The 13,011-nt window shown below is 52.0% G+C and overlaps 3 protein-coding genes across 3 annotated transcripts; all 3 read right to left on the reverse strand.

Annotated features, from left to right (window-relative positions):
* Positions 1 to 191: 191 nt before the first annotated feature.
* Positions 192 to 2,062, reverse strand: COCVIDRAFT_112492 (hypothetical protein; the record flags this gene model as incomplete). The annotated part of the gene is made up of 3 exons (XM_014696096.1): positions 192 to 1,047; positions 1,109 to 1,946; positions 1,996 to 2,062. The coding sequence occupies 3 exons, from the start codon at positions 2,060 to 2,062 to the stop codon at positions 192 to 194; spliced, it is 1,761 nt and encodes a 586-aa protein (XP_014551582.1).
* A 349-nt stretch (positions 2,063 to 2,411) lies between these two features.
* COCVIDRAFT_30907 (hypothetical protein) lies at positions 2,412 to 5,002 on the reverse strand (the record flags this gene model as incomplete). The annotated part of the gene is made up of 2 exons (XM_014696097.1): positions 2,412 to 3,572; positions 3,623 to 5,002. The coding sequence occupies 2 exons, from the start codon at positions 5,000 to 5,002 to the stop codon at positions 2,412 to 2,414; spliced, it is 2,541 nt and encodes an 846-aa protein (XP_014551583.1).
* A 607-nt stretch (positions 5,003 to 5,609) lies between these two features.
* Positions 5,610 to 12,222, reverse strand: COCVIDRAFT_30908 (hypothetical protein; the record flags this gene model as incomplete). The annotated part of the gene is made up of 3 exons (XM_014696098.1): positions 5,610 to 8,973; positions 9,023 to 11,957; positions 12,033 to 12,222. 3 exons carry the CDS (start codon positions 12,220 to 12,222, stop codon positions 5,610 to 5,612), a joined length of 6,489 nt encoding a protein of 2,162 aa, XP_014551584.1.
* Between the last annotated feature and the right edge of the window lie 789 nt (positions 12,223 to 13,011).

The following is a 13,011-nucleotide window of genomic DNA, read 5'->3' on the forward strand; positions in this document are numbered from 1 at the left end:
TAATATTAGAGTTGGTTATTCTCGATTTGCGTCGAAGTTGTGCAGTGGGTGTGAATGAGGTAGTGTGTACGACTTCATCAAGTGTGATTATTAAATAAATTCATTACTGCGTGGATTATGTGGTATTACATACCGAGAACATGCAACCCCATCCTTTATCCCATCATCACCCCCTCCCATCCTCCACTCACCTATCTATGCCCCGCATTCTCCGGAAACTTATACCTCTCCGGCTCGCCCTCAATCCCATTCTCCTCCCTCCACTGCCTACGATCCACATCACTAACGCCCGGTCCCCTATACACACTCCCATACAACCCACTCGCCCACTCTTTGCCGGGCCCCTCTTTACTCTTCCTCGTCGCCCTCCTCCTATACCACTTCCCATAGCACAAAAGATAATACAACCTAAAGCACAAAAACGCAAAGCGATCTCTCTCCAAATCAGCGGGATACTCGGCACCAAGATCAACAGCAGCAGCGATGCCGCTCATAACCGCGACTTCATGCGCATTTATCAGCGTCCAGGCTGCCGCGAAGCGCGTGTGGCGGCGTCCTTGCAACAGCCACATCCATGGGACTACGAAAGCGTAATGGGTCCAGGAGTGGCAGAGCTGGTGCCACCAGTCTTTTCGGATAATCTTGTCTGGATCGATTTCATCAATGGACCAGAGATGGCCGTCGCGTTCTTTGTTGAGGTAGATTGTTTGGAAGACGTGCTTGTCGAAGGGGACCGAAGGGGGGAATTGGGATTGGTAGTTTGTGCAGTCGAAACACATTTCTAGTTTGGAGCGGTCTGAGGGGTACATTTTTATGTAGTACATTGGCTTGAAGTTTTTGGCGGCGTAGGCGTTGCGTTGGGATTGGTCCATGGTGCTGAGGGTGGAGACGGCACGTTGTTCGGTGTAGAAGTTTTCGTAGTGGTTGAGCATGTAGGTCGAGTCCCAGTGGGTTACGGTTATGTCGTTTGAGAATTTTGCGGAGCCGAGGACGTAGGATTCGCGGTGGGAGGCGGTGGGGGTTAGGATGCGTTTGGCCGTGTCGGCGCTGGGTGGTTGTTAGGATTGTAGGAAGATATGGTGTTAGGGGATTTGGGGGGTAACTTTACAGAACGCAGAGAATCAACTCATCGTAGTGCTCTTCCTTCTCCTGTGCATCGGCGTCGTAATTGTGCTCGTCGTCATATGGCACATGGGCACTGTTGGGGTTATGCGCATCAGGCATCGGCGAGCGCTTGATCAACCGGACTGTAACACCAGTCTTATCGCGCTTAACAACTTGCGTTACTTCTGTCGAAAGCCGGACGTTGACACCCCTCTTAATCAAATCCTGTCTCCAGCGCTCGTAGAATTCGCTGAACTTGGGGAAGACTACCATCGGCGGCAGGTTGCTCGCAATACTGTGTTTGTCTGGTGGATACCACATTCCGTACGTGGGACTCGTGCAGAGCCGCTCGAGAATGATGCTAGGGACGTTTGGGGTTTCGTTGCCGGTACCGAGGAAGAGGGCGATCATGGGCATGGCGACGGTGTTTGTGAATTCCTCGGAGAACATGAACATTTTGAAGAGGACCTTGATGGGGATGAGGGCGAAGAAGAGTTCGAACCAGCGGACGATTTTGAGCATCGTGTTGAAGCGTCGAATTTCCTTCTGGTGCCGTGCGAGGAGCTCAGTGGGGAAGACATTGGTCCAGAAGATGTCGTCTTTGCCGAACGAAACGTGGAGATTGACGGGGTCGGCGTGGTGGCCTTGTCGTGCAAACATGGTCATGGTGTGGTGGAAGATGTAACTTCCACCTTGAACACCTTGGTTGAGCCATGCGGCGCCATGACGCTCCTTGTCAATGTCAATTGAAAAGGCCTGGCCTCCACAGTAATCTACTGCGTCGATGAGTGTAACGTCGAATTTGTCGGGGTGCTCAGAGAGATGGTGAGCACACGACATTCCTTTTTCACGTCAGTAACGACATCATCTACATCAATCACATGTCCGTACCAGCAGCTCCCGCTCCCACAACGAGCACTCTCTTCTTCTTCCCATCCTTGTTGTTGCCGCCCGCCATGTTCGTCGTAGGCAAAATAGGCTCCGTGTCGCGTGAATGTGACATCAGAAAAGAAGAAAAGTATCAGCACTTTAGCTGCCTACTTCAATGCCACGAGCGACCACACGGCTTGTATTTGTTCGTAGTTATCACGACATAAATGTCGAGCAGATGCGTCATGGAGTTCCAAAAGCGGAATAGACAGATCTGATCGATCGTACATGCGGCACGCCGATCGCTCCTGGCGGCTCGCTAATCATCAACACCATACTAGAATGTGATGTCATTTACGCTGTACTTCAAAACTCATGACGGCAAGATAAATTCGCTAGTATTATGTGCTGTCTTCCAGCACAGGTTCAACTTTGAATTATATAGTATGTAACCCTTTTAGCGTCTTGGACGTCCAATCCTCGACATCAGTGTTAGCCGTCTCAATGGTCTGTTCAGCGCCCGAAGGGGGATCTGGCATAGCAGCAAATGCCACGGGGTTTGTCACATGGCCCAAATCGAAGAAATCTAATCCTAGGTCCGCGGTCGCGTTTGTGAACCAGTCCTCACCCAGATCTGCGAGCTGCATTACGTGCTCGACACCTGCGTCGCTCGCCGCGGGGGCTACGGGCTCGAGCAATGCATCGTGCGGCGTGTCTGTCGGCGTCGGCGACTTTCTGTCAGCAGCAACCTCTGTTATATTAGCAAACTGCAGCGCGATCCGGCTGAGCGTCTTATAGGTAGGCGCAAGAGTTTGCATGTCGCGGATTTGATCTAGTACGGCCCGTACAGTCGTCTTGCGCTCAGTATCCTTGGTTGACTCTGCCTGTCCCTTTGGACGGGCGAGAAAGTCTGCGCATACAATCATGATGGAGTGAAAAACATAGTAGAAATCCAGCCACGAGTATCCGATGATGCCAAGCTCGATGCCGGCCCTGATGCATTGCAGGCTTTTGTGCACAGACTCGACGCAGTCTTCGGCCAGTGCAAGGGTTGTTCGCCAGTCGTCAGAATCGGTAAACATTTCGTTTTCAAGAAAGGAGAGGCTACTTTCAATCTTTTGTACCAAGAAATCCCGGGTAACCATGCAACGCGTGTGGTAGTAGTAAATATGCAGCAGCAATACCATAGATCTGTGCTCCGACGTCAATGGATAGCAGTCCAGCGACATGTTTGGAGGAACGGTTGCGATAAAAGCGTCAAGTTCTCGCAGTAAAGCTTTTGCAACAGCAGGCGTCGGTGAGCGTTCTTCAGCTGAAGTTTGATCAAAATAGGCACGTTGCCGGATACTATAAGAAAGGCGGACGAGATCGAAGCAAAGACTAGCAGAGTCTCCGGATATACTTGGTTGCCCAAATGTCTGGAATTCTGGCATATGAAGTGACATTTCGCGATCATCAATCGCGGTCGGGCGGCCAAGAACACTGCACAAGGTTTTTTCAAAAATGTAAATGGTCCACCAGACTTGGCGGCGTATATTCCGCTCGACAAACTCGAATTCTTGATTCGAAGCGTCTCGATGCATTCCCATGGTAGTTGCCTGCGACACGTCATTAATCAAAGACTCACTCTACCTGATCAGTTACTAACCATGCGTGCAGCGAGGCCTATAAGCAGCCATGAACTGCTCTTTTGCCCAACGCTGTGATGGTGCATGTTGAGCAGAACAAGTGCCTGGACATTATCCAGGCAGGCCGTTGTTAGGAGCCGCCGAAAGTAGTTTTTAGAAAATTTGAGGTACTTGACTCGCAGCTCACGGGCTTGCTTAGAGTCGAGTCCGTCCAGTTGCTGACATCCAAACGAGAAGACCAGGGCTAATGCCACCAGCCAGCCAATGTCCTTGCATTCGTCGATCAATTCGGCTTTGCGAGAATATGTTGCTTCCATACGAAGATGGAACACGCTTCGATTGAACAAAGGCATGTACATGTGAATCCGGCTAAAGTAGGCAGACACCAGGGCCTCGGCGGTAGCTTTCGGCGGTAAGAGAGTCCCGATGGAATCTCTGCTCAGACTATGCTCGCGAGACAGAAATTCATCACTGGAATCATCCAGTTCTGACCTGGATCTTTTGCGACTTCTTTTGCCAGACAGGGGAAGTTGAATTGTTTCAGGCAAGGTAAGGTCTTCGTGGGATGGGTCAGTGCTGCTGCGTTTCAGAATGGAGCCAGAGTTGCTGGATGGGTCTGAGATGAAAGAGTGGGCGCTTGCGCCCGTGATTGATATCCATCGAGCAGCAAGAGCACGTATTGTCGTGGCAAGGCGAAAACTGCTCGAGGGACCAAAGTAGTGGGAGGTACGTCGGTTTGCTCGCAAGAGTTCTTCTGCCCGAGAGGGGGGTCGCTGGGGATCGGAGAGGGTGATTGGGCGATTATGTTTGCTTTTGATGGGTGGAAAATCAGTGTGAGAAGAATGGGTAGTGTCGTGTGTGGTGGCATATAGACCAGCGGGTGCCTGTCGGGGAAAGGAAGATGCCTGAAAAGGCTGAATTGGAGGTTGTGGTTGCGGTTGTGGTGGTAGTTGTTGTTGTTGTTGATGTTGCTGCTGCTGCTGCTGCTGCTGAAGTTGTTGTGGTTGTTGCTGCGACGACGACGAGGAGCGCTGGTCGCTGGCAGTGGCGGTGGTGTTGAAGATGTTTGCCGGAGTAAAGTCATCATTGGCGGGCATGGTGATATTCCTCGCGGCCGCGATCCTAAACAGCGTCTCTGTATCCTGGACATTATCGTTGGGGAACAGGCCCTTGACCAAGGCCTCGAGCGCCCTATAGCGTAAACTCAGCGTCTCGACACTGCCGTAGACGCGCTGCTTGCGGGGGAGTTTGGATTCGCAGGCCACACCACTGGCCTTGCAATCGGCGCATGGCATGTCAGCATTGTCGCGAATGCATCGCGCCCGGCGGATCTTGCATCGGTCGCAGCTCACCAGCGCCCGCTTGCGAGACGAGCCAGACTTTGCCGGGCGTTCCGTCATGGCCGTGTCGCGTGCGAGGCCGGGCGCAAGGGGATGTGGAGGAGTAGGTTCAGTGAGGGGAGTGAAGGGCTTCCGGGAGAGGAGAAGCACTACTCTACGAGCGCGACGCCATCGCGGCAGATCAGGGTCTAATCTCGTTTCTGGCTTCTGGCTTGGGGCAATTGGCAGCAGAGTTTGTCGTTACGTCGCTCTGGGTCGAGCGGAGCGTCTTCCGCGAAAAAGCACACGTACGCACATGCCCGCAGCTGACAAGTGGCCCAGCAGAGCCGATGTCTTTATATGTATCCAACGCTATACATATCTCTGTACATGTGTAGAGTACATCCATCCATAAGACAGACATACTCGGTCCCATTACCATGACCGTTCGGCGTGAAATATTGGCGCGTCTTAGTCTGCTCCATACGAACTTCCCCTTTCGGCCCTTCTCATATACCCCGACAGTCCGGCAACTCCGGCCATGGCCAGTTGGAGCACCGCGCAACACGCCCCGTCCTGGCGACAGATCATCTAGGCGAGGCGCTTGCAAAAGACAAGTAGGTACAACATTAACCAAGAATCTTCAAAACGCCTTGCTCGCTGCCCAAGCCACTCCCGCTACTCTACTCTACTCTAGATACACAGGGATGCCATACACCACCGCAGCCGCCCCGTTGAGATATCGCAGCACACAGGCCTTGCGTGCTTCCCGGACGGCTTCGTCCAGCCCGACTCCCCTCGGTCTCTCGCCCTCAATCCCACCATCGCCATCTGCTGCCCTGGCAATCTTTTTGCCCTTCTTTGCGCTTTCCCCACTTCGCACTCCCTCCACCTCGTCTATCAATTGCCCAGCTCTACCTTTGCCTTTAGCCTTCTTTGCAGGCGTCTTGCCCACACTCTTCACCGGACCACCACTGTCGTCTTGCGACTCGGGCCACAGTCCCCATAGCTCGCCAGCCTTGACGGCAAAGCGATCGCAGTCCTTGTCCGTGACATCCCAAAGCATGCCCACAACAGCCGGTGCCCCGGCAGTAAGATAAGAAGCGAGCATCCCCGACGGTTCGAATATGCCGTTTTCACTAAGGTGGACGGAAGAGCAGCCAAACAGTAGCGTCGTCGCACATCCTGCTTTCCTGCCCTCCTCGTCTCCTTGGCCTGCATACAGTCGTCGTACTGCCTTGGACTTGACATATTGTGCACCGCTGCCGTGACCAAAGTACAGCACTAGATCCTTTTCTCGCAGACTGCTTTCAAACTCCTTTTCTGATGGCGCCCGATTGCTAATGCGATCCCATGATCCCTGGAGTTGGTCTAGACGCGGCGCGATCGTCTTAGATGTGTGTGCCAGGTCCCCTGATGGGTTGAGCATGCTCGTCCCCCTCATATTGGAGCAAATGTAATGGCCAGCCGGCGCAGTCTCCGCTTTGGATCCGCACGGTCGTGCCGAGAGCAGCCTTTCGCGAAGGGCCGCAAGCGAGGGTAGTCTAGAGATTGATAGCTGCTCTAGGCATGGCAGCGACTCCCATGGGAACCCGTGCAAGTCCTTATCCAAAATGAGTATCGTGTGACGGCAAGCAGCTTCCAGCTTTTGTGATGCACTATGGTACGCCCGGAGAGCTTCATACGTCTCGACCACCATGGCATCAAAATCGAGTTCGTCATATGCATTGCGCTCACCGTTGAACTGGAGGATGTCAACAACAAAGTAAATCAGATCCATCAGCGCTTCATCCAAGTCGAGTTCCTCGTTGGTGGCGTCCCCAAGCCCAATAAACAGCTCCAGAACTCGTGCATCCAGTACCGGTCGCTTTTGTTGACTCTTCTTTTTCCGAGACGGCAGGTGATCGTTTAGGATGTTCTCCAGTGACTTGCGGAACTCTGCAAGCAGAACTGGTTGTCTCTCGTGCTGTGAAAAGACACCCTTGAAGCCGCCAAGCCAGATGTTCTCCATGTTGATGAGTAGCTCGTGTAGCCGCGTGTCGAGAGCCTCACGTTCAGCCCACCACTGTTGTCTTGCCTCCCTCGAAGTCATATCCTTGGCGCTTCGCGTGCTAAAGTCGCTGAGCTCGATAATCTCGTCAAAGTCTCTCTTTCCGTCGTCAAACGAGAACTCGTCCTCGTCCATGTCGCGAGAGGCGTGGCGAGCCAATGGCAGGCGCAACACAAATGGCGACAGACCCTTCTCGAAACGAGTAATGAAGAGCTCATCGCGGGCTTCACTAAGAGCCAACGATACCGCATTCCACGTCTCCGGGATGATGTCAACGTAATCTTTTTGAAACTCCGATACTGACGCAAATGAAAAACTTGATGCATCTGTCACCGGCCATTGCATGCACTCGTCGCGGGATAATTGCTCTTTTTCCGCCTCAGTCGACTCCTGCACAAGCCTCAATGCGTTGACCTTGGGTAGTTCACTCATGTATGCCGCATACATCGGGTGTAGAGAGCCTGGCAGGTCGCTACCCGCCACAGCTGACATGAGCACCGTAACATGACCCAGCGCCATGGAAGTCTGGCGGAATAAATGGTTCGAGCCATTGGTGGCACACAGAGCATGCGCTTCTACAAGTCTGTCTCGTGCTTCGCGGAGTGTGTCCATAAAGTCCTCTTTTGGTTGCTTCTTTGCTCGGCCAGCTTTGCTAATAGCAGAAGACACAAGAGTCCCTTTCTTGACAGGTTCTACCTCGGAAAGCCTGCGGTCTTTGAGACCAAAGGCAGGGAACGCAATTGTCGACTCTGGAAGTGTGTTGACAGTGAAGTCTTCCGCAATCTGCTTTGCGCTCTGTGCAAGCCTCGCTTTGAAAGTAGCCCACATGTGCGATACTTCCTGGTTCAACCCGTTCTGCAGGTCTTCCGCTTGACCAAGAAGCTTCAGAGCTTCAGTGAGATCGTCGTGTAGGATATTCGCAAGTACAGCTCGATCCCTCATGCTTGCTTGGAAGACACACAATCCGGCACACTGGTCGGTAGTGGTCGATTCCTCTGACGCTGGTGGAGCACTAGGTTGGCGGGTTAGTTTCGGTGCCGTCTTTCCAGCTCGGGTTGTAGCTGCTCTAGGCCGGGTACCGGTGGCAGACTTTGCGGTTGTCCGTGGTGCGGCTTTGGCCGCAGGCTTACGGCCTCTTGTTGCCGGTTTTGCTTTGGTTACCTTGGTATCCACTGTCAAGGACGACAACTGATCTGTAAGCGCATCAACCGGAGGGGAAAAAGACTCTAGAGTCTTCATGTATACAGGCGAACTCAAATCTTTCAGAAGCTGCTCCATGAGATTGTATGACTCTATCTCCTGCTCATACTGACCATTCCAGTGATGTGTTCTGGCAACAGCAGAATAGTAGCCGGCAGTCGATAAGCATTTGCGTGAAGTAGGCGCATCCAGCGATTTCAGAATAGCCTCAGCTTTATCGGGTCTGTTGCTCTGGGCCCAACAGTCAGCACGCCAGCTGGCATTGTCAGTCATGAGTGTCGCAGATTGTGTTGCAGAAGCAACCTTCTCAGCTTGTTCAGCGACATAAATGGCCTCATGCAGCAACCCTTGGTGAGCAAAGATTTGCGATTGCTGCATTAGAGCCCGGTACATGGATGGGACCAAAGCCCAGAAGTCAGGTCCGCTAAGGGCGCCGTGGGTGACAGACATGACAACAGGTACCCCCTTGTCAATACGGAGAGAACTCAACGGGTCAAACGCTGTTTTGCTCGGCCCATCTGCTTCGGACTCAAGTTCGTCTGCAGATGCAGCCTTCTTGGCGTTTGACCGCGATTCGAGGGCAGCCCAAATACGCCGATTCAGTGTGACACACTGCCTCGCATGCCGAGCCGCTTCTTTGTATGATCCAGCAGCAGTAGCAAACAACGAATGAACATAGGAAGCATCTGCCACTATTCTGTTGAACCGCAACCGGCCGGAGAGTGTGGTTGTCGGCTTCGCCAAGTCCAAAAACTTGGAGTCTCCAAGTGCAATAGATTGGGCATTTTCCATTATCGCCGAACTATGGTATATCAGTACACGATAAGTACAGAATGAAGATTTTTCCTTACCATTTCGCCGGATTCCCTACACCCAGCAGATATTCTGCATATGCCACGTGCCACTCCAGTCTGGCATCGATAGAACAGGTCCGGGATTTGATCAGTGCTTCAGCTTTAGCAAGGCAGAGGCCTGCTTTCCCAGTGTAACCAAGACGCAGCAGCTGTAGCCCCAAAGCGCACAGTGTGGTGAGGAGCTCGGATCCGTCGGCACTTTTTTGAAGTTCAAGAATGTTCACTAAAAGATGGAGAAGCGGCAATGCGAGGTATTCTTCGCCCTTTGCATTGAGATATTCTGCACATGCATGAAGATCTTTTAGCCAAACATCTATGTCGTCAATTCGATCACTCAGTGTATCCCAGGAAGATGCAGAGGTGACGAGAGACTCCCACATGGCAAAGCATTGCTGAAGAGTTGACGTAGGAGGAGATGATTGCTGCATCGAGGATTTGAGATCGTAAAGTGCTTTTAGATGAGCTTGATATCCCTTCAATGCTTGGTCTTGAGACTGCTCTGTTCCTACGTTCTCGTCCCAATCAAAGCCAGAGGTTTGGTTGTCTTGTGACAAGATTTGCGGATCGCTTTGTAAAAGCTGAAGAACGGCGATAGACGACCTCAGTCGTCGAACCGGGTAGGTTTCCTGGGCGTACACTATACGGAGTCGTTCGATCAAACTGCGAATTGATTTGTCTAGGGTCGAGTCCCATTTCCGATTTTTCGACAAAGTTCGTAAGTTAAAGTGCAACTGCAACTCCAACAAAGCTCCTTCGACGTCTGCATGAATTGTGCCAATGTCAAAATATGCGATTTCATCCGTCTGGCGAATCCCAAACTTTAAGAACGAATGATGGTAACCTTTCAGAAGCCTGGCAATTACACTAAATGGACCGGTATCGCTGAATGTTGTGGAAAGAGATGACTTTGCTGCAGTTTCGGAAAGCTGTTGCAGGATATCTGCAGTGAGGTGACTTTGTATACATTGTCGAAAAGCGTCGCGGGAACTTTCAACTTGGCCGAGATCTTCCAAGGTCTCGCCTAGTTGCTCAAGCTTCATCGAGAGAAGTCCGCTCTCTTGCTCAGTTGGGTCTCTTGATTGTACAAGGTCAATGGAGCGCCGCATAGGCATGACCAAGGTATCGGGTTTGCAGCGGGCCCTCCGTAGTTGCATATAGAGAGCCCAGTAACCGTTGGATAATTTGACAAAATATGATCCAATGATAGATTCGGTTTCCTCGGCTGAGACAGTTCCCTCCTTGGTCTCTTCCTCGAAACGACGAAGTACGTGTGAGCATTCTTGTAACAATATGTCGTAATCTTTCCACTCGTCCTCAGTCTTGATGGTCTGTTTGCAGCATGCCATGACCGAGTCAATGGTACCCTTCATGTATTTCCAGGCCAAAGTTACCCGTTCGTGGTGCTGACCTTGTGTTTTTGAGTCGGCTTCATGTGGGTATGTGGTACCCACAAACCTTGCTGAGAAATGAATACTTGCAGCGATGACTGATACAGCCTGCTGCGCTACAGCCAGCTTTTCGTCGTCGTCTGAAGGCTTAGACAGACGTGCAATAAGGATCTTCGTCGCTGCTCGTCTCAGGGCATTGACTTCTGCAAAGAGCGACTCGAGATCCGCCGCTGACCCACCCAGGCTTCCATTCAAGGCATCGAGGGCATTCGTAATTACGTCGTTCAGATCATTTTTCTTTTCGCCCTTGACGTAAGCCTCTATAGTGATGGTAGCTATTCGTATCGTCCTCGCTGTTTGCTTCACGGCGGGAGTTTTGGACGTGGTGGAGGAAGTTGAAGAGCCTAGCCATCGAAGAGCCTGGTCAGACAATCCCGCAGCCTGGGCAAGTGAGGACAAAGTCTTGCTCGCGGTGGCCGATGCAGGAGCACCATTTGGTGAAGTAGTGGCACCATCAGACCATCCTAAAAGGTCTGTGTACAAAGTCTCGGCCAGCTTGTACTTCTTGATAGGAATAAGTTGGGATCTCCGGCCAAAGGCGATCAAACACTTGGCGAAGGGCTCTGACAGCTCTTGTTCCTCATTACTCTGGTGTTTGACGAGGCCCCACCACTGCTTTCTCACACTGAAGGCCAGATGTTGCAGAAGCAAAACTTTCTCTGCAGATGGTTGCAGAGTGTTTGCGTCGTCCGCGCTCGAAATACTCGGGCATAGTGAGAGAATAGTCTGGGCTAACGACTCAAGCTGCCTAGCCACTTTAGCTTGGCTGGCTGGAGACTTTGCAGTGCTCAAAAGTAGATTCGCAGGTGAGGACGGGTTGGTGGGTTTCAGGAATTCCCAGGTGGCTTCAATTGTTCGTGGTCGTTTTAGTTTGGCGATGATACGCAATGTGTATGATTGGAAGCTGGCGGCCAGTGGTATAACAGGGCTACTGGGGTCTATGACTGCAAAGTCCAAAAGTGAAGCCAAGCTTTCCTTGTCGATAGCGCCATTTTGTTGTGCAGTATCACGGCCAATGTATCTATCCAACCTCCTTTTCAAGGTCCTTAACTCTTTGACGGCCATGTTATCTAGACCGTGTGCAACGAGCTTCCCAATGAGCGCGAGCACACCATTTTCGTACTGCAACTCCCTAGAATCTTTCCCCAGGACCTTTGTTGCTTCTGGGGTACCCAGGAATGCGAATGCCGTCCTTGCGCACTCGGCCGTGGCGACCAGGCCTGGATCAGGGCCTGGGGACAGGAACGACGAATATGACGACGACCGGCGCGGGGCGCGTTTGTGGGGCGAATTGTGTACCTGAGAGGCGGATCGTTCGCGGAGAGGCTGTTGTGAGAGTGGCGGGGTCTTTGCTTGGCCGGGTCGCGCTGGCTTGCGAGCATCTTCGGTGGGTGCTGGCTTCGACTTGGAAGGGAGACGGGCGGCGATTACTGGTGCTGGGTTTTTGAGTGCTTCAGCAAGTGTTTGGAGGGTCTTGTTTGCGACTTCGGTAGCCAGTATGTATTTCTCCCTGGGCGCAATTGTGTATGTCTTTTGTTTCTGGGCATCGGCAGNCGCACCCGCCGCTGCTCTCCTCCGCGCAGTCGTCTGTGTCTTGCCCTTTACATTTTCTTTCTGTGGTGGCTCGTCTTCCTTTTTCGAGAGAATTTCCTGGAGCGCGCTGACTGTGGCGTTGGAACATGTCGAGATTGATTGGAGGTCGGTTTTGATGTTGCTGATACGCGCGTGCGCTTCATTCTTTGACGCCATTTCTTCGGGTATGGGTGATTTCGTCGTATGCGCTACTTCTCATAGGGCAATTTGATTATACATTATTAAGAAGACGGGGTGCGCTGGTGGGTATGCTCTCATACAGTGAAGTCGGTGTTGGGACGCAACAGGGCGGCCAAACATCCCAACAACACGCTACCGCATCCGGTTAGCTTGATTCGCCGCCAGTTCCCGTGCCGGAGCCGCGTCGGGCTGAACCCGTGACCGTCTTCCTTGTTGCTCCAACGTTTGTTCAACATGTTGTACTACACACGGCATGCTATGCCTCTGTCCATGATGGTAATTCTGCGATACTTTACAGATGGTTCACGTAGTAGGAATAGTGAATTTCAACACCAACGGTCTCGCCTCGCATCGCTTGCGACATCAAACAAACAGCTAGTGATTTGTAAGGGGTACGGTGCCAAGGATCGCGTCTTGTAGTTATGCTTTGGGTATCTATCAAGGGGATATATATCGGGTTATCCCTTGCTTAAGATTGTTCACGGCTTGACATTGGCGACGAATAAAGAGAAGCTTTGCAACGCCCATCACGGGCAGCTCATGCATTCAGACTAGCCTTCAACACCTTGGACCCCACAGATATTAGCGAGGCTGTTGAATGACCCTGAAATAGTTCAGATGTATTCAAACCTAGATGTGTGGATTCACATTGCGGCTATGTGAGCGATGGCTGATGTAGAGGATTTCGCCTGGGGTTTGGTGTACACAAATGCTATGACCCTCGGTAAACAAGTCGCGTTATGCAGAACATCTCAAGTTCCACCG

This window comes from Bipolaris victoriae (assembly GCF_000527765.1).
Source record: "Bipolaris victoriae FI3 unplaced genomic scaffold scaffold_134, whole genome shotgun sequence".
NCBI classification, from domain to species: Eukaryota; Fungi; Ascomycota; class Dothideomycetes; order Pleosporales; family Pleosporaceae; genus Bipolaris; species Bipolaris victoriae.